The 22608-nt window shown below is 35.9% G+C and overlaps 3 protein-coding genes across 3 annotated transcripts in view; all 3 read left to right on the top strand.

Moving 5' to 3' along the window:
- The window catches only part of LOC139117655 (pneumococcal serine-rich repeat protein-like), a 78008-nt gene extending 66836 nt beyond the window's left edge, over nt 1–11172 (top strand). Inside the window, exons 61-72 of the mRNA XM_070680896.1 lie at nt 215–556; nt 1091–1336; nt 2009–2350; nt 2945–3181; nt 4731–5072; nt 5606–5944; nt 6805–6866; nt 7498–7786; nt 8322–8663; nt 9244–9495; nt 10125–10462; nt 11041–11172. Of these exons, the coding sequence (XP_070536997.1) occupies nt 215–556; nt 1091–1336; nt 2009–2350; nt 2945–3181; nt 4731–5072; nt 5606–5944; nt 6805–6866; nt 7498–7786; nt 8322–8663; nt 9244–9495; nt 10125–10462; nt 11041–11172 (3263 nt within the window). The remainder of the gene's footprint in view (nt 1–214; nt 557–1090; nt 1337–2008; nt 2351–2944; nt 3182–4730; nt 5073–5605; nt 5945–6804; nt 6867–7497; nt 7787–8321; nt 8664–9243; nt 9496–10124; nt 10463–11040) is intronic.
- Nucleotides 11173–11353: 181 nt separating this feature from the next.
- On the top strand, nt 11354–16797 carry LOC139117654 (uncharacterized). Its single transcript, XM_070680895.1, has 7 exons — nt 11354–11381; nt 11976–12307; nt 13001–13183; nt 13924–14107; nt 14641–14979; nt 15517–15768; nt 16442–16797. The coding sequence occupies exons 1-7, from the start codon at nt 11354–11356 to the stop codon at nt 16795–16797; spliced, it is 1674 nt and encodes a 557-aa protein (XP_070536996.1).
- A 1931-nt stretch (nt 16798–18728) lies between these two features.
- The window catches only part of LOC139117653 (serine-rich adhesin for platelets-like), a 44745-nt gene continuing 40865 nt past the window's right edge, over nt 18729–22608 (top strand). The window contains exons 1-5 of the mRNA XM_070680894.1: nt 18729–18768; nt 19144–19485; nt 20058–20396; nt 20922–21263; nt 21843–22184. Of these exons, the coding sequence (XP_070536995.1) occupies nt 18729–18768; nt 19144–19485; nt 20058–20396; nt 20922–21263; nt 21843–22184 (1405 nt within the window). The remainder of the gene's footprint in view (nt 18769–19143; nt 19486–20057; nt 20397–20921; nt 21264–21842; nt 22185–22608) is intronic.

The following is a 22608-nucleotide window of genomic DNA, read 5'->3' as shown; positions in this document are numbered from 1 at the left end:
AAACACGATGCAAGAAACCCTACCAACGCTAAATTCTATTATCACCAAACTCTTTGATTTCAAATATGTAGATTGTTGATATTCAAAAGCAACAAAATATGGACAATGCAAAAACAATTTTAAGGAGACAACGTCTTTGTCGATAATAAAGAAAATCTACAGAGATTTAGATTTAGATCAACACAATCAAAAATATCCTTTTTAATATTTGCAGATCGATCAGGAAAAGAGTCGACACCAGCAACAATTGACTCGGATCGAAGCACAACAAGCGCAGCGGACCATCCAATTACATCATCTGTTGGGAAATCTTCATCCACGTCGAAAGCCGATTTAGAGACGGATAAATCACAACCGTTATCCTACACAAAGGAAACGCCTGTAACTACACCCGCAAAGGCCACAGACATCACAGATTTGTCCCAAGGAATTCACACTTCCCAGACATCGACAACACCTTTGCCAGGTGTGACGCCTGTCTCTACTTCCCAAAGATCATCACCTGTTCCAGATGGAAAAACCTCCGGAATGCCAGAAACTACTTCTTTTCGCACTAGTATGTTATTTGTAGGCTAATATTCGAGATATTTTAATATTACGTGAACAAACACCATGCATAAATATGTAATGTAATTGATGTGTACATTGCATATTTGTGTATTTTGTCGCTTATGAATATGCACTTACCAACTTACACACGAGAGAAATATACCGAAATGTCATATAATTATAAGTACGACATATTTTTGTTCTCTCTGTTCCAGTCGGAAAGACATCTACAAAGCAAGAAACAGCTCACTCACACACTGGTATGAAAAAGTGTTCTTGAAATTTTCATACGCTTACTTCACACATAATTTTCCAGATATTTTAATATTAACTCAAGAAACACGATGCAAGAAACACTAACAATGCTTAATTGAATGTCATATGAATCTTCATTGCAAATATTTATATTGTTGATATTAAAAAGCATCAAAATATCGAATATGCAATAAATTATATGGACAAAATGTTGTTTGTCGAAAAAAAGAAAATCTACTGAGATTTAGATCAACACAATTAAAAATATCCTTTTTAATATTTGTAGATCGATCAGGAAAAGAGTCGACACCAGCAACAATTGACTCAGATCGAAGCACAACAAGCGCAGCGGACCATCCAATTACATCCTCTGTCGGGAAATCTTCATCCACGCCGAAAGCCGATTTAGAGACGGATAAAACACAACCGTCATCCTACACAAAGGAAACACCTATATCTAAACCCGCAAAGGCCACAGACATCACAGATTCGTCCCGAGGAATTAACACTTCTCCGACATCGACGGCACCTTGTCAGGTGTTACGCTTGTCTCTGCTACCCAAAGATCACCTGTTCCAGTGGAAAAAACATCCGGAATACCACAACCTACTTCTGCTCTTACCGGTAAGTTATATTAAGGCTAATATTCGACATGCTTTAATATTACGGGAACAAAAAGCACGCACAAACATGTGATGTAATTGATGTTTGCGTTGCATATTTTGTGTATTTTGTTGCTTAGGAATATAGATTTACCAATTTACACATGAGAGAAAAGAGATGCTGAATGATTAGATCTTCAACATCACTAGAAAATATACCAAAAATGTAATACAATTATAAGGATAACAAAATTTTGTTCTGTGTTTCAATCGGAAAGACATCTAGAAAGCAAGAAAAAGCTCATCCATTCATTGGTACGAAAAAGAGTCTTGACATTTTTTACGCTGACCTGATACAATTATTCCAGATATTTTAATATTAACTCAAGAAACACGATGCAAGAAGCCCTACCGTCGCTAAATTCTATTATCACCAAACTCTTGATTACAATATGTAGATTGTTGATATTCTAAAGAAACAAATATGGACAATGCAATAACAATTTTAAGGACAAAACGTCTTTGTCAATAATAAAGAAAATCTACAGAGACTTAGATTTAGATCAAACAATTAAAAAATATATTCATCTTTATATTTGCAGATCGATCAGGAAAAGAGTCGACACCAGCAACAATTGACTCGGATCGAAGCACAACAAGCGCAGCGGACCATCCAATTACATCATCTGTCGGGAAATCTTCATCCACGCCGAAAGCCGATTTAGAGACGGATAAAACACTTCCGTTATCCTACACAAAGGAAACGCCTGTATCTACACCCGCAAAGGCCAAAGACATCACAGATTTGTCCCAAGGAATTCACACTTCCCAGACATCGTCGGCACCTTTGTCAGGTGTGACACCTGTATCTACTTCCCTAAGATCATCACCTGTTCCAGATGGAAAAACCTCCGGAATGCCAGAAACTACTTCTGATCACACTGGTATGTTATTTGTAGGCTAATATTCCAGATATTCTAATATTATGTGAAGTTTGAACAAACACCATTCATAAATATGTTATGCAATTGATGTGCACGTTGCATATTTTGTGTATTTTGTTGCTTATGAATATCCAATTACCAATTTACAAATGAGATAAAAGATGGAGAATGATTAGAATTTCAACATGGTGTTGAATATATACCAAAAATGTAATATAATTATAAGGAAAACAAAACTTTGTTCTCTGTTCTAATCGGAAAGACATCTAGATAGCAAAAAACAACTCACTCACAAACTGGTACGAAAAAGTGTCTTGATATTTGTAACGCTAACCTGATGCACAATATTCCTGATATTTTAATATTAACTCAAGAAACACGATGCAAGAAACCCTACCAACGCTAAATTCTATTACTGTCAAACTCTTTGATTGCAAATATGTAGATTGTTGATATTGAAAAGAGACAAATATGAACAATGCAATAACAATTATATAGACAAAACGTCTTTGTCGATAATATAGAAAATCTACTGAGACTTAGATTTTGGTCAAACAATTAAAATATTCATCTTTATATTTGCACACCGATCAGGTAAAGAGTCGACACCAGCAACAATTGACTCGGATCGAAGCACAACAAGCGCAGCGGACCATCCAATGACATCCTCTGTTGGAAAATCTTCATCCACGCCGAAAACCGATTTAGAGACGGATAAAACACAACCATCAACCTACACAAAGGAAACGCCTATATCTACACCCGCAAAGGCCACAGACATCACAGACTTGTCCAAGGAATTCACACTTCCCAGACATCGACGGCACCTTTGTCAGATGTGACGCCTGTCTCTGCTACCCAAAGATCATCACCTGTTCCAGTGGGAAAAACATCCAGAATACCACAACTACTTCTGCTCTCACTGGTAAGTTATTTTAAGGCTAATATTGGACATGCTTTAATATTGCTGTAACAAACAACACGCACAAACATGTAATGTAATTGATGTTTGCGTTGCATATTTTGTGTGTTTTGTTACTTAGGAATATATAATTACCAATTTACACATGAGAGAAATGTACCGAAATGTAATATAATTATAAGTACGACAAATTTTTGCTCTCTCTGTTTCAGTCAGAAAGACATCTGGAAAACAAGAAACAGCTCACTCACACACTGGTACGAAAAAGTGTCTCGATATTTTTATACGCTTACTTCACACATAATTTTCCAGATATTTTAATATTAACTCAAGAAACACGATACAAAAACACTAACAATGCTAAATTCAATGTCATATGAATCTTCATTGCAAATATTTATATTGTTGATATTCAAAAGCATCAAAATATCAAATATGCAATAAATTATATGGACAAACTGTGTTTGTCGAAAAAAAGAAAATCTACAGAGATTTAGATTTAAATCAACACAATTAAAAATATCCTTTTTAATATTTGCAGATCGATCAGGAAAGAGTCGACACCAGCAACAATTGACTCAGATCGAAGCACAACAGGCGCAGCGGAACATCTTATTACATCCTCTGTCGAGAAATCTTCCTCCACGCCGAAAGCCGATTTAGAGACGGATAAAACACAAGCGTCATCCACACAAAGGAAACGCCTGTATCTACACCCGCAAAGGCCATAGACATCACAGACTTGTCCAAGGCAATTCACACTTCTACGACATCCACGACACCTTTGTCAGGTGTGACGCTTGTCTCTATTTCCCAAAGATCATCACCTGATCCAGTGGGAAAAACCTCCGGAATACCACAAACTACTTCTGCTCGCACTGGTATGTTATTTGTAGGCTAATATCCCAGATATTCTAATATTATATGAACACACACCACGCATAAATATGTTATGCAATTGATGTCCACGTTGCATATTTTGCTATTTTGTTGCTTATGAATATCCAATAACCAATTTACAAATGAGATAAAAGATGGAGAATGATTAGAATGTCAACATGGCGTTGAATATATACCAAATATGTAATATAATTATAAGGAAACAAAACTTTGTTCTCCGTTCTAATCGGGAAGACATCTAGATAGCAAGAAACAGCTCACGTACAAACTGGTACGAAAAAGGTCTTGATATTTGTAACGCTAACCTGATGCAAAATATTCTTGATATTTTAATATTAACTCAAGAAACACGATGCAAGAAACCCTACCAACGCTAAATTCTATTATCACCAAACTCTTTGATTTCAAATATGTAGATTGTTGATATTCAAAAGCAACAAAATATGGCCAATGCAAAAACAATTTTAAGGAGACAACGTCTTTGTCGATAATAAAGAAAATCTACAGAGATTTAGATTTAGATCAACACAATCAAAATATCCTTTTTAATATTTGCAGATCGATCAGGAAAAGAGTCGACACCAGCAACAATTGACTCGGATCGAAGCACAACAAGCGCAGCGGACCATCCAATTACATCATCTGTTGGGAAATCTTCATCCACGTCGAAAGCCGATTTAGAGACAGATAAATCACAACCGTTATCCTACACAAAGGAAACGCCTGTAACTACACCCGCAAAGGCCACAGACATCACAGATTTGTCCCAAGGAATTCACACTTCCAAGACATCGACGACACCTTTGTCAGGTGTGACGCCAGTATCTATTTCCCAAAGATCATCACCTGTTCCAGATGGAAAAACCTCCGGAATGCCAGAAACTACTTCTGATCACACTAGTATGTTATTTGTAGCCTAATATTCCAGATATTTTAATATAAGGCGAACAAACACCATGCATAAATATGTAATGTAATTGATGTGTACATTGCATATTTTGTGTATTTTGTCGCTTATGAATATGCACTTACCAACTTACACACGAGAGAAATATACCGAAATGTCATATAATTATAAGTACGACATATTTTTTGTTCTCTCTGTTCCAGTCAGAAAGACATCTACAAAGCAAGAAACAGCTCACTCACACACTAGTACGAAAAAGTGTCTTGATATTTTATACGCTTACTTCACACATAATTTTCCAGATATTTTAATATTAACTCAAGAAACACGATGCAAGAAACACTAACAATGCTTAATTGAATGTCATATGAATCTTCATTGCAAATATTTATATTGTTGATATTAAAAAGCATCAAAATATCGAATATGCAATAAATTATATGGACAAAATGTTGTTTGTCGAAAAAAGAAAATCTACTGAGATTTAGATCAACACAATTAAAAATATCCTTTTTAATATTTGTAGATCGATCAGGAAAAGAGTCGACACCAGCAACAATTGACTCAGATCGAAGCACAACAAGCGCAGCGGACCATCCAATTACATCCTCTGTCGGGAAATCTTCATCCACGCCGAAAGCCGATTTAGAGACGGATAAAACACAACCGTCATCCTACACAAAGGAAACACCTATATCTAAACCCGCAAAGGCCACAGACATCACAGATTCGTCCCAAGGAATTAACACTTCTCCGACATCGACGGCACCTTTGTCAGGTGTTACGCTTGTCTCTGCTACCCAAAGATCACCTGTTCCAGTGGAAAAAACATCCGGAATACCACAACCTACTTCTGCTCTTACCGGTAAGTTATATTAAGGCTAATATTCGACATGCTTTAATATTACGGGAACAAAAAACACGCACAAACATGTGATGTAATTGATGTTTGCGTTGCATATTTTGTGTATTTTGTTGCTTAGGAATATAGATTTACCAATTTACACATGAGAGAAAAGAGATGCTGAATGATTAGATCTTCAACATCACTAGAAAATATACCAAAAATGTAATACAATTATAAGGATAACAAAATTTTGTTCTGTGTTTCAATCGGAAAGACATCTAGAAAGCAAGAAAAAGCTCATCCATTCATTGGTACGAAAAGAGTCTTGACATTTTTTACGCTGACCTGATACAATATATTCCAGATATTTTAATATTAACTCAAGAAACACGATGCAAGAAGCCCTACCGTCGCTAAATTCTATTATCACCAAACTCTTGATTACAAATATGTAGATTGTTGATATTCTAAAGAACAAAATATGGACAATGCAATAACAATTTTAAGGACAAAACGTCTTTGTCAATAATAAAGAAAATCTACAGAGACTTAGATTTAGATCAAACAATTAAAAAATATATTCATCTTTATATTTGCAGATCGATCAGGAAAAGAGTCGACACCAGCAACAATTGACTCGGATCGAAGCACAACAAGCGCAGCGAACCATCCAATTACATCATCTGTCGAGAAATCTTCATCCACGCCGAAAGCGATTTAGAGACGGATAAAACACTTCCGTTATCCTACACAAAGGAAACGCCTGTATCTACACCCGCAAAGGCCAAAGACATCACAGATTTGTCCCAAGGAATTCACACTTCCCAGACATCGTCGGCACCTTTGTCAGGTGTGACACCTGTATCTACTTCCCTAAGATCATCACCTGTTCCAGATGGAAAAACCTCCGGAATGCCAGAAACTACTTCTGATCACACTGGTATGTTATTTGTAGGCTAATATTCCAGATATTCTAATATTATGTGAAGTTTGAACAAACACCATTCATAAATATGTTATGCAATTGATGTGCACGTTGCATATTTTGTGTATTTTGTTGCTTATGAATATCCATTACCATTTACAAATGAGATAAAAGATGGAGAATGATTAGAATTTCAACATGGTGTTGAATATATACCAAAAATGTAATATAATTATAAGGAAAACAAAACTTTGTTCTCTGTTCTAATCGGAAAGACATCTAGATAGCAAAAAACAACTCACTCACAAACTGGTACGAAAAGTGTCTTGATATTTGTAACGCTAACCTGATGCACAATATTCCTGATATTTTAATATTAACTCAAGAAACACGATGCAAGAAACCCTACCAACGCTAAATTCTATTACTGTCAAACTCTTTGATTGCAAATATGTAGATTGTGATATTGAAAAGAGACAAATATGAACAATGCAATAACAATTATATAGACAAAACGTCTTTGTCGATAATATAGAAAATCTACTGAGACTTAGATTTTGGTCAAACAATTAAAAATATTCATCTTTATATTTGCACACCGATCAGGTAAAGAGTCGACACCAGCAACAATTGACTCGGATCGAAGCACAACAAGCGCAGCGGACCATCCAATGACATCCTCTGTTGGAAAATCTTCATCCACGCCGAAACCGATTTAGAGACGGATAAAACACAACCTCAACCTACACAAAGGAAACGCCTATATCTACACCCGCAAAGGCCACAGACATCACAGACTTGTCCCAAGGATTCACACTTCCCAGACATCGACGGCACCTTTGTCAGATGTGACGCCTGTCTCTGCTACCCAAGATCATCACCTGTTCCAGTGGGAAAAACATCCAGAATACCACAAACTACTTCTGCTCTCACTGGTAAGTTATTTTAAGGCTAATATTGGACATGCTTTAATATTGCTGTAACAAACAACACGCACAAACATGTAATGTAATTGATGTTTGCGTTGCATATTTTGTGTGTTTTGTTACTTAGGAATATATAATTACCAATTTACACATGAGAGAAATGTACCGAAATGTAATATAATTATAAGTACGACAAATTTTTGCTCTCTCTGTTTCAGTCAGAAAGACATCTGGAAAACAAGAAACAGCTCACTCACACACTGGTACGAAAAAGTGTCTCGATATTTTATACGCTTACTTCACACATAATTTCCAGATATTTTAATATTAACTCAAGAAACACGATACAAAACACTAACAATGCTAAATTCAATGTCATATGAATCTTCATTGCAAATATTTATATTGTTGATATTCAAAAGCATCAAAATATCAAATATGCAATAAATTATATGGACAAACTGTGTTTGTCGAAAAAAAGAAAATCTACAGAGATTTAGATTTAAATCAACACAATTAAAAATATCCTTTTTAATATTTGCAGATCGATCAGGAAAAGAGTCGACACCAGCAACAATTGACTCAGATCGAAGCACAACAGGCGCAGCGGAACATCTTATTACATCCTCTGTCGAGAAATCTTCCTCCACGCCGAAAGCCGATTTAGAGACGGATAAAACACAAGCGTCATCCCACACAAAGGAAACGCCTGTATCTACACCCGCAAAGGCCATAGACATCACAGACTTGTCCAAGGCAATTCACACTTCTACGACATCCACGACACCTTTGTCAGGTGTGACGCTTGTCTCTATTTCCCAAAGATCATCACCTGATCCAGTGGGAAAAACCTCCGGAATACCACAAACTACTTCTGCTCGCACTGGTATGTTATTTGTAGGCTAATATCCCAGATATTCTAATATTATATGAACACACACCACGCATAAATATGTTATGCAATTGATGTCCACGTTGCATATTTTGCTATTTTGTTGCTTATGAATATCCAATAACCAATTTACAAATGAGATAAAAGATGGAGAATGATTAGAATGTCAACATGGCGTTGAATATATACCAAATATGTAATATAATTATAAGGAAAACAAAACTTTGTTCTCCGTTCTAATCGGGAAGACATCTAGATAGCAAGAAACAGCTCACGTACAAACTGGTACGAAAAAGTGTCTTGATATTTGTAACGCTAACCTGATGCAAAATATTCTTGATATTTTAATATTAACTCAAGAAACACGATGCAAGAAACCCTACCAACGCTAAATTCTATTATCACCAAACTCTTTGATTTCAAATATGTAGATTGTTGATATTCAAAAGCAACAAAATATGGCCAATGCAAAAACAATTTTAAGGAGACAACGTCTTTGTCGATAATAAAGAAAATCTACAGAGATTTAGATTTAGATCAACACAATCAAAAATATCCTTTTTAATATTTGCAGATCGATCAGGAAAAGAGTCGACACCAGCAACAATTGACTCGGATCGAAGCACAACAAGCGCAGCGGACCATCCAATTACATCATCTGTTGGGAAATCTTCATCCACGTCGAAAGCCGATTTAGAGACAGATAAATCACAACCGTTATCCTACACAAAGGAAACGCCTGTAACTACACCCGCAAAGGCCACAGACATCACAGATTTGTCCCAAGGAATTCACACTTCCAAGACATCGACGACACCTTTGTCAGGTGTGACGCCAGTATCTATTTCCCAAAGATCATCACCTGTTCCAGATGGAAAAACTCCGGAATGCCAGAAACTACTTCTGATCACACTAGTATGTTATTTGTAGCCTAATATTCCAGATATTTTAATATAAGGCGAACAAACACCATGCATAAATATGTAATGTAATTGATGTGTACATTGCATATTTTGTGTATTTTGTCGCTTATGAATATGCACTTACCAACTTACACACGAGAGAAATATACCGAAATGTCATATAATTATAAGTACGACATATTTTTGTTCTCTCTGTTCCAGTCAGCATCAGAAAGACATCTACAAAGCAAGAAACAGCTCACTCACACACTAGTACGAAAAAGTGTCTTGATATTTTTATACGCTTACTTCACACATAATTTTCCAGATATTTTAATATTAACTCAAGAAACACGATGCAAGAAACACTAACAATGCTTAATTGAATGTCATATGAATCTTCATTGCAAATATTTATATTGTTGATATTAAAAAGCATCAAAATATCGAATATGCAATAAATTATATGGACAAAATGTTGTTTGTCGAAAAAAAGAAAATCTACTGAGATTTAGATCAACACAATTAAAAATATCCTTTTTAATATTTGTAGATCGATCAGGAAAAGAGTCGACACCAGCAACAATTGACTCAGATCGAAGCACAACAAGCGCAGCGGACCATCCAATTACATCCTCTGTCGGGAAATCTTCATCCACGCCGAAAGCCGATTTAGAGACGGATAAAACACAACCGTCATCCTACACAAAGGAAACACCTATATCTAAACCCGCAAAGGCCACAGACATCACAGATTCGTCCCAAGGAATTAACACTTCTCCGACATCGACGGCACCTTTGTCAGGTGTTACGCTTGTCTCTGCTACCCAAAGATCACCTGTTCCAGTGGAAAAAACATCCGGAATACCACAACCTACTTCTGCTCTTACCGTAAGTTATATTAAGGCTAATATTCGACATGCTTTAATATTACGGGAACAAAAAACACGCACAAACATGTGATGTAATTGATGTTTGCGTTGCATATTTGTGTATTTTGTTGCTTAGGAATATAGATTTACCAATTTACACATGAGAGAAAAGAGATGCTGAATGATTAGATCTTCAACATCACTAGAAAATATACCAAAAATGTAATACAATTATAAGGATAACAAAATTTTGTTCTGTGTTTCAATCGGAAAGACATCTAGAAAGCAAGAAAAAGCTCATCCATTCATTGGTACGAAAAGAGTCTTGACATTTTTTACGCTGACCTGATACAATATATTCCAGATATTTTAATATTAACTCAAGAAACACGATGCAAGAAGCCCTACCGTCGCTAAATTCTATTATCACCAAACTCTTGATTACAAATATGTAGATTGTTGATATTCTAAGAAACAAAATATGGACAATGCAATAACAATTTAAGGACAAAACGTCTTTGTCAATAATAAAGAAATCTACAGAGACTTAGATTTAGATCAAACAATTAAAAAATATATTCATCTTTATATTTGCAGATCGATCAGGAAAAGAGTCGACACCAGCAACAATTGACTCGGATCGAAGCACAACAAGCGCAGCGAACCATCCATTACATCATCTGTCGAGAAATCTTCATCCACGCCGAAAGCCGATTTAGAGACGGATAAAACACTTCCGTTATCCTACACAAAGGAAACGCCTGTATCTACACCCGCAAAGGCCAAAGACATCACAGATTTGTCCCAAGGAATTCACACTTCCCAGACATCGTCGGCACCTTTGTCAGGTGTGACACCTGTATCTACTTCCCTAAGATCATCACCTGTTCCAGATGGAAAAACCTCCGGAATGCCAGAAACTACTTCTGATCACACTGGTATGTTATTTGTAGGCTAATATTCCAGATATTCTAATATTATGTGAAGTTTGAACAAACCCATTCATAAATATGTTATGCAATTGATGTGCACGTTGCATATTTTGTGTATTTTGTTGCTTATGAATATCCAATTACCAATTTACAAATGAGATAAAAGATGGAGAATGATTAGAATTTCAACATGGTGTTGAATATATACCAAAAATGTAATATAATTATAAGGAAAACAAAACTTTGTTCTCTGTTCTAATCGGAAAGACATCTAGATAGCAAAAAACAACTCACTCACAAACTGGTACGAAAAAGTGTCTTGATATTTGTAACGCTAACCTGATGCACAATATTCCTGATATTTTAATATTAACTCAAGAAACACGATGCAAGAAACCCTACCAACGCTAAATTCTATTACTGTCAAACTCTTTGATTGCAAATATGTAGATTGTTGATATTGAAAAGAGACAAATATGGACAATGCAATAACAATTATATAGACAAAACGTCTTTGTCGATAATATAGAAAATCTACTGAGACTTAGATTTTGGTCAAACAATTAAAAATATTCATCTTTATATTTGCACACCGATCAGGTAAAGAGTCGACACCAGCAACAATTGACTCGGATCGAAGCACAACAAGCGCAGCGGACCATCCAATGACATCCTCTGTTGGGAAATCTTCATCCACGCCGAAAACCGATTTAGAGACGGATAAAAGACAACCATCAACCTACACAAAGGAAACGCCTATATCTACACCCGCGAAGGCCACAGACATCACAGACTTGTCCCAAGGAATTCACACTTCCCAGACATCGACGGCACCTTTGTCAGATGTGACGCCTGTCTCTGCTACCCAAAGATCATCACCTGTTCCAGTGGGAAAACATCCAGAATACCACAAACTACTTCTGCTCTCACTGGTAAGTTATTTTTAAGGCTAATATTGGACATGCTTTAATATTGCTGTAACAAACAACACGCACAAACATGTAATGTAATTGATGTTTGCGTTGCATATTTTGTGTGTTTTGTTACTTAGGAATATATATTTCCAATTTACACATGAGAGAAATGTACCGAAATGTAATATAATTATAAGTACGACAAATTTTTGCTCTCTCTGTTTCAGTCAGAAAGACATCTGGAAAACAAGAAACAGCTCACTCACACACTGGTACGAAAAAGTGTCTCGATATTTTTATACGCTTACTTCACACATAATTTCCAGATATTTTAATATTAACTCAAGAAACACGATACAAAAACACTAACAATGCTAAATTCAATGTCATATGAATCTTCATTGCAAATATTTATATTGTTGATATTCAAAAGCATCAAAATATCAAATATGCAATAAATTATATGGACAAACTGTGTTTGTCGAAAAAAAGAAAATCTACAGAGATTTAGATTTAAATCAACACAATTAAAAATATCCTTTTTAATATTTGCAGATCGATCAGGAAAAGAGTCGACACCAGCAACAATGACTCAGATCGAAGCACAACAGGCGCAGCGGAACATCTTATTACATCCTCTGTCGAGAAATCTTCCTCCACGCCGAAAGCCGATTTAGAGACGGATAAAACACAAGCGTCATCCACACAAAGGAAACGCCTGTATCTACACCCGCAAAGGCCATAGACATCACAGACTTGTCCAAGGCAATTCACACTTCTACGACATCCACGACACCTTTGTCAGGTGTGACGCTTGTCTCTATTTCCCAAGATCATCACCTGATCCAGTGGGAAAAACCTCCGGAATACCACAAACTACTTCTGCTCGCACTGGTATGTTATTTGTAGGCTAATATCCCGGATATTCTAATATTATATGAACACACACCACGCATAAATATGTTATGCAATTGATGTGCACGTTGCATATTTTGCTATTTTGTTGCTTATGAATATCCAATAACCAATTTACAAATGAGATAAATAAAAGATGGAGAATGATTAGAATGTCAACATGGCGTTGAATATATACCAAATATGTAATATAATTATAAGGAAAACAAAACTTTGTTCTCCGTTCTAATCGGAAAGACATCTAGATAGCAAGAAACAGCTCACGTACAAACTGGTACGAAAAAGTGTCTTGATATTTGTAACGCTAACCTGATGCAAAATATTCTTGATATTTAATATTAACTCAAGAAACACGATGCAAGAAACCCTACCAACGCTAAATTCTATTATCACCAAACTCTTTGATTTCAAATATGTAGATTGTTGATATTCAAAAGCAACAAAATATGGCCAATGCAAAAACAATTTTAAGGAGACAACGTCTTTGTCGATAATAAAGAAAATCTACAGAGATTTAGATTTAGATCAACACAATCAAAAATATCCTTTTTAATATTTGCAGATCGATCAGGAAAAGAGTCGACACCAGCAACAATTGACTCGGATCGAAGCACAACAAGCGCAGCGGACCATCCAATTACATCATCTGTTGGGAATCTTCATCCACGTCGAAAGCCGATTTAGAGACGGATAAATCACAACCGTTATCCTACACAAAGGAAACGCCTGTAACTACACCCGCAAAGGCCACAGACATCACAGATTTGTCCCAAGGAATTCACACTTCCAAGACATCGACGACACCTTTGTCAGGTGTGACGCCAGTATCTACTTCCCAAAGATCATCACCTGTTCCAGATGGAAAAACCTCCGGAATGCCAGAAACTACTTCTTTTCGCACTAGTATGTTATTTGTAGCCTAATATTCCAGATATTTTATATAAGGTGAACAAACACCATGCATAAATATGTAATGTAATTGATGTGTACATTGCATATTTTGTGTATTTTGTCGCTTATGAATATGCACTTACCAACTTACACACGAGAGAAATATACCGAAATGTCATATAATTATAAGTACGACATATTTTTGTTCTCTCTGTTCCAGTCGGAAAGACATCTACAAAGCAAGAAACAGCTCACTCACACACTGGTATGAAAAAGTGTTCTTGAAATTTTCATACGCTTACTTCACACATAATTTTCCAGATATTTTAATATTAACTCAAGAAACACGATGCAAGAAACACTAACAATGCTTAATTGAATGTCATATGAATCTTCATTGCAAATATTTATATTGTTGATATTAAAAAGCATCAAAATATCGAATATGCAATAAATTATATGGACAAAATGTTGTTTGTCGAAAAAAGAAAATCTACTGAGATTTAGATCAACACAATTAAAAATATCCTTTTTAATATTTGTAGATCGATCAGGAAAAGAGTCGACACCAGCAACAATTGACTCAGATCGAAGCACAACAAGCGCAGCGGACCATCCAATTACATCCTCTGTCGGGAAATCTTCATCCACGCCGAAAGCCAATTTAGAGACGGATAAAACACAACCGTCATCCTACACAAAGGAAACACCTATATCTAAACCCGCAAAGGCCACAGACATCACAGATTCGTCCCAAGGAATTAACACTTCTCCGACATCGACGGCACCTTTGTCAGGTGTTACGCTTGTCTCTGCTACCCAAAGATCACCTGTTCCAGTGGAAAAAACATCCGGAATACCACAACCTACTTCTGCTCTTACCGGTAAGTTATATTAAGGCTAATATTCGACATGCTTTAATATTACGGGAACAAAAAACACACACAAACATGTGATGTAATTGATGTTTGCGTTGCATATTTTGTGTATTTTGTTGCTTAGGAATATAGATTTACCAATTTACACATGAGAGAAAAGAGATGCTGAATGATTAGATCTTCAACATCACTAGAAAATATACCAAAAATGTAATACAATTATAAGGATAACAAAATTTTGTTCTGTGTTTTCAATCGGAAAGACATCTAGAAAGCAAGAAAAAGCTCATCCATTCATTGGTACCAAAAAGATATTTTAATATTAACTCAAGAAACACGATGCAAGAAGCCCTACCGTCGCTAAATTCTATTATCACAAACTCTTGATTACAATATGTAGATTGTTGATATTCTAAAGAACAAAATATGGACAATGCAATAACAATTTTAAGGACAAAACGTCTTTGTCAATAATAAAGAAAATCTACAGAGACTTAGATTTAGATCAAACAATTAAAAAATATATTCATCTTTATATTGCAGATCGATCAGGAAAAGAGTCGACACCAGCAACAATTGACTCGGATCGAAGCACAACAAGCGCAGCGGACCATCCAATTACATCATCTGTCGGGAAATCTTCATCCACGCCGAAAGCCGATTTAGAGACGGATAAAACACTTCCGTTATCCTACACAAAGGAAACGCCTGTATCTACACCCGCAAAGGCCAAAGACATTACAGATTTGTCCCAAGGAATTCACACTTCACAGACATCGTCGGCACCTTTGTCAGGTGTGACACCTCTATCTACTTCCCTAAGATCATCACCTGTTCCAGATGGAAAACCTCCGGATGCCAGAAACTACTTCTGATCACACTGGTATGTTATTTGTAGCCTAATATTCCAGATATTCTAATATTATGTGAAGTTTGAATAAACACCATTCATAAATATGTTATGCAATTGATGTGCACGTTGCATATTTTGTGTATTTTGTTGCTTATGAATATCCAATTACCAATTTACAAATGAGATAAAAGATGGAGAATGATTAGAATTTCAACATGGTGTTGAATATATACCAAAAATGTAATATAATATATACGGAAAACAAAACTTTGTTCTCTGTTCTAATCGGAAAGACATCTAGATAGCAAAAAACAACTCACTCACAAACTGGAACGAAAAATTGTCTTGATATTTGTAACGCTAACCTGATGCACAATATTCCTGATTTTAATATTAACTCAAGAAACACGATGCAAGAAACCCTACCAACGCTAAATTCTATTACTGTCAAACTCTTTGATTGCAAATATGTAGATTGTTGATATTGAAAAGAGACAAATATGGACAATGCAATAACAATTATATGGACAAAACGTCTTTGTCGATAATATAGAAAATCTACTGAGACTTAGATTTTGGTCAAACAATTAAAAATATTCATCTGTATATTTGCAGACCGATCAGGTAAAGAGTCGACACCAGCAACAATTGACTCGGATCGAAGCACAACAAGCGCAGCGGACCATCCAATGACATCCTCTGTTGGGAAATCTTCATCCACGCCGAAAACCGATTTAGAGACGGATAAAAGACAACCATCAACCTACACAAAGGAAACGCCTATATCTACACCCGCAAAGGCCACAGACATCACAGACTTGTCCCAAGGAATTCACACTTCCCAGACATCGACGGCACCTTTGTCAGATGTGACGCCTGTCTCTGCTACCCAAAGATCATCACCTGTTCCAGTGGGAAAAACATCCAGAATACCACAAACTACTTCTGCTCTCACTGGTAAGTTATTTTAAGGCTAATATTGGACATGCTTTAATATTGCTGTAACAAACAACACGCACAAACATGTAATGTAATTGATGTTTGCGTTGCATATTTTGTGTGTTTTGTTACTTAGGAATATATATTTACCAATTTACACATGAGAGAAATGTACCGAAATGTAATATAATTATAAGTACGACAAATTTTTGCTCTCTCTGTTTCAGTCAGAAAGACATCTGGAAAACAAGAAACAGCTCACTCACACACTGGTACGAAAAAGTGTCTCGATATTTTTATACGCTTACTTCACACATAATTTTCCAGATATTTTATTATTAACTTAAGAAACACGATACAAAAACACTAACAATGCTAAATTCAATGTCATATGAATCTTCATTGCAAATATTTATATTGTTGATATTCAAAAGCATCAAAATATCAAATATGCAATAAATTATATGGACAAACTGTGTTTGTCGAAAAAAAGAAATCTACAGAGATTTAGATTTAAATCAACACAATTAAAAATATCCTTTTTAATATTTGCAGATCGATCAGGAAAAGAGTCGACACCAGCAACAATTGACTCAGATCGAAGCACAACAGGCGCAGCGGAACATCTTATTACATCCTCTGTCGAGAAATCTTCCTCCACGCCGAAAGCCGATTTAGAGACGGATAAAACACAAGCGTCATCCTACACAAAGGAAACGCCTGTATCTACACACGCAAAGGCCATAGACATCACAGACTTGTCCAAGGCAATTCACACTTCTACGACATCCACGACACCTTTGTCAGGTGTGACGCTTGTCTCTATTTCCCAAAGATCATCACCTGATCCAGTGGGAAAAACCTCCGGAATACCACAAACTACTTCTGCTCGCACTGGTATGTTATTTGTAGGCTAATATCCCAGATATTCTAATATTATATGAACACACACCACGCATAAATATGTTATGCAATTGATGTGCACGTTGCATATTTTGCTATTTTGTTGCTTATGAATATCCAATAACCAATTTACAAATGAGCTAAAAGATGGAGAATGATTAGAATGTCAACATGGCGTTGATATATACCAAATATGTAATATAATTATAAGGAAAACAAAACTTTGTTCTCCGTTCTAATCGGAAAGACATCTAGATAGCAAGAAACAACTCACTCACAAAAAAGTGTCTAGAAATTTGTAACGCTAACCTGATGCACAATATTCCTGATATTTTAATATTAAATCAAGAAACACGATGCAAGGAACCCTACGAACGCTAAATTCTATTATTGTCAAACTCTTTGATTGCAAATATGTAGATTGTTGATATTGAAAAGAAACAAATATGGACAATGCAATAACAATTATAAGGACAAAACGTCTTTGTCAATGATAAAGAAAATCTACTGACACTTAGATTTAGATCACACAATTAAAAATATTCATCTGTATATTTGCAGACCGATCAGGAAAAGAGTCGACACTAGCAACAATTGACTCGGATCGAAGCACAACAAGTGCAGCGGACCTTCCACTTACATCCTCTGTTAGGAAATCTTCATCCACTCCGAAAGCCGATTTAGAGACGGATAAAACACAACCGTCATCCTACACAAAGGAAACGCCTATATTTACACCCGCAAAGGCTACAGACATTACAGATTCGTCCAAGCAATTCACACTTCTCCGACATCGACGACACCTTGTCAGGTGTGACGCCTGTCTCTGCTACCCAAAGATCACCTGATCCAGTGGGAAAACATCCGGAATACCAGAAACTACTTCTGCTCTCACTGGTAAGTTATTTTAAGGCTAATATTCGACATGCTTTAATATTACAGGACCAAACAACACGCACAAACATGTAATGTAATTGATGTTTGCATTGCATATTTTGTGTATTTTGTTTCTTAGGAATATAAATTTACCAATTTACACATGAGAGAAAAGAGATGCTGAATGATTAGAACTTCAACATCACTAGAAAAATACCAAAAATGTAATACAATTATAAGGAAAACAAAACTTTGTTCTCCGTTCTAATCGGAAAGACATCTAGAAAGCAAGAAAAAGCTCATTCACTCACTGATACGAAAAAGTGTCTTGACATTTTTTACGCTAACCTGATACAATATATTCCAGATATTTTAATATTAACTCAAGAAACACGATGCAAGAAACCCTACCATCGCTAAATTCTATTATCACCAAACTCTTGATTGCAAATATGTAGATTGTTTATATTCTAAAGAACAAAATATGGACAATGCAATAACAATTTTAAGGACAAAACGTCTTTGTCAATAATAAAGAAAATCTACAGAGACTTAGATTTAGATCAAACAATTAAAAATATTCATCTTTATATTTGCAGACCGATCAGGAAAAGAGTCGACACCAGCAACAATTGACTCGGATCGAAGCACAACAGGCGCAGCGGACCATCCAATTACATCCTCTGTCGGGAAATCTTCATCCACGCCGAAAGCCGATTTAGAGACGGATAAAACACTTCCGTTATCCTACACAAAGGAAACGCCTGTATCTACACCCGCAAAGGCCACAGACATCACAGATTTGTCCCAAGGAATTCACACTTCCCAGACATCGTCGGCACCTTTGTCAGGTGTGACGCCTGTATCTACTTCCCAAAGATCATCACCTGTTCCAGTTGGAAAAACCTCCGGAATGCCAGAAACTACTTCTGGTCACACTGGTATGTTATTTGTGGGCTAATATTCCAGATATTCTAATATTACGTGAACAAACACCATTTATAAATATGTTATGCAATTGATGTGCACGTTGCATATTTTGTGTATTTTGTTGCTTATGAATATCCACTTACCAATTTACAAATGAGATAAAAGATGGAGAATGATTAGAATTTCAACATGGCGTTGAATATATACCAAAAATGTAATATAATTATAAGGAAAACAAAACTTTGTTCTCTGTTCTAATCGGAAAGACATCTAGATAGCAAAAACAACTCACTGACAAACTGGTACGAAAAGTGTCTTGATATTTGTAACGCAAACCTGGTGCACAATATTCCTGATATTCTAATGTAAACTCAAGAAACACTATGCAAGAACCCTACCAACGCTAAATTCTATTATTGTCAAACTCTTTGATTGCAAATATGTAGATTGTTGATATTGAAAAGAAACAAAATGCAATGCAATAACAATTATAAGGACAAAAGGTGTTTGTCGATGATAAAGAAAATCTACTGACACTTAGATTTAGATCACACAATTAAAATATTCATCTTTATATTTGCAGACCGATCAGGAAAAGAGTCGACACCAGCAACAATTGACTCGGATCGAAGCACAACAAGCGCAGCGGACCATCCACTTACATCCTCTGTTAGGAAATCTTCATCCACTCCGAAAGCCGATTTAGAGACGGATAAAACACAACCGTCATCCTACACAAAGGAAACGCCTATATCTACACCTGCAAAGGCCACAGACATCACAGATTCGTCCCAAGCAATTCACACTTCTCCGTCATCGACGGCACCTTTGTCAGGTGTGACGCCTGTCTCTGCTACCCAAAGATCACCTGTTCCAGTGGGAAAAACATCCGGAATACCACAAACTACTTCTGCTCTCACTGGTAAGTTATGTTAAGGCTAATATTCGACATACTTTAATATTACAGGAAAAAACAACACGCACCAACATGTAATGTAATTGATGTTTGCGTTGCCTATTTTGTGTATTTTGTTACTTAGGAATATAGATTTACCAATTTACACATGAGAGAAATGTACCGAAATAAGTACGACAAATTTTTGTTCTCTCTGTTTCAGTCAGAAAGACATCTAGGAAGCAAGAAACGGCTCACTCACACACTAGTACGAAAAAGTGTCTTGATATTTTTATACGCTTACTTCACACATAAGTTTTCAGATATTTTAATATTAACTCAAGAAATACGATACAAAAACACTAACAATGCTAAATTCAATGTAATATGAATCTTCATTGCAAATATTTATAGTGTTTATATTCCAAAGCATCAAAATATCGAATATGCAATAAATTATATGGACAAACTGTGTTTGTCGAAAAACAGAAAATCTACAGAGATTTAGATTTAAATCAACACAATTAAAAATATCCTTTTTAATATTTGTAGATCGATCAGGAAAAGAGTCGACACCAGCAACAATTGACTCAGATCGAAGCACAACAGGCGCAGCGGAACATCCTATTACATCCTCTGTCGAGAAATTTTCCTCCACGCCGAAAGCTGATTTAGAGACGGATAAAACACTTCCGTTATCCTACACAAAGGAAACGCCTATATCTACACCCGCAAAGGCCACAGACATCACAGATTTGTCCCAAGGAATTCACACTTCCCAGACATCGTCGGAACCTTTGTCAGGTGTGACGCCTGTATCTACTTCCCAAAGATCATCACCTGTTCCAGTTGGAAAAACCTCCGGAATGCCAGAAACTACTTCTGATCACACTGGTATGTTATTTGTAGGCTAATATTCCAGATATTCTAATATTACGTGAACAAACACCATTCATAAATATGTTATGCAATTGATGTGCACGTTGCATATTTTGTGTATTTTGTTGCTTATGAATATCCATTTACCAATTTACAAATGAGATAAAAGATGGAGAATGATTAGAATTTCAACATGGCGTTGAATATATACCAAAAATGTAATATAATTATAAGGAAAACAAAACTTTGTTCTCTGTTCTAATCGGAAAGACATCTAGATAGCAAAAACAACTCACTCACAAACTGGTACGAAAAAGTGTCTTGATATTTGTAACGCTAACCTGGTGCACAATATTCCTGATATTTTAATGTAAACTCAAGATACACGATGCAAGAAAGCCTACCAACGCTAAATTCTATTATTGTCAAACTCTTCGATTGCAAATATGTAGATTGTTGATATTGAAAAGAAACAAAATATGGACAATGCAATAACAATTATAAGGACAAAACGTCTTTGTCAATGATAAAGGAATTCTACTGACACTTAGATTTAGATCACACAATTAAAAATATTCATCTTTATATTTGCAGACCGATCAGGAAAAGAGTCGACACCAGCAACAATTGACTCGGAACGAAGCACAACAAGCGCAGCGGACCATCCACTTACATCCTCTGTTAGGAAATCTTCATCCACTCCGAAAGCCGATTTAGAGACGGATAAAACACAACCGTCATCCTACACAAAGGAAACGCCTATATCTACACCCGCAAAGGCCACAGACATCACAGATTTGTCCCAAGCAATTCACACTTCCCAGACATCGACGGCACCTTTGTCAGGTGTGACGCCTGTCTCTGCTACCCAAAGATCATCACCTGTTCCAGTGGGAAAAACATCCGGAATACCACAAACTACTTCTGCTCTCACTGGTAAGTTATTTTAAGGCTAATATTGGACATGCTTTAATATTACAGGAACAAACAACACGCACACAACATGTAATGTAATTGATGTTTGCGTTGCATATTTTGTGTATTTTGTTACTTAGGAATATAGATTTACCAATTTACACATGAGAGAAATGTACCGAAATAAGTACGACAAATTTTTGTTCTCTCTGTTTCAGTCAGAAAGACATCTAGAAAGCAAGAAACAGCTCACTCACACACTAGTACGAAAAAGTGTCTTGATATTTTTATACGCTTACTTCACACATAATTTTTCAGATATTTTAATATTAACTCAAGAAATACGATACAAGAAACACTAACAATGCTAAATTCAATGTCATATGATCTTCATTGCAAATATTTATATTGTTTATATTCCAAAGCATCAAAATATCGAATATGC

Source organism: Ptychodera flava, chromosome 18, assembly GCF_041260155.1.
Source record: "Ptychodera flava strain L36383 chromosome 18, AS_Pfla_20210202, whole genome shotgun sequence".
In the NCBI taxonomy this organism is placed as follows: Eukaryota; Metazoa; Hemichordata; class Enteropneusta; family Ptychoderidae; genus Ptychodera; species Ptychodera flava.
Note: the sequence above shows the minus strand (reverse complement) of the source record. Positions and strands in the feature narration are given on the sequence as shown.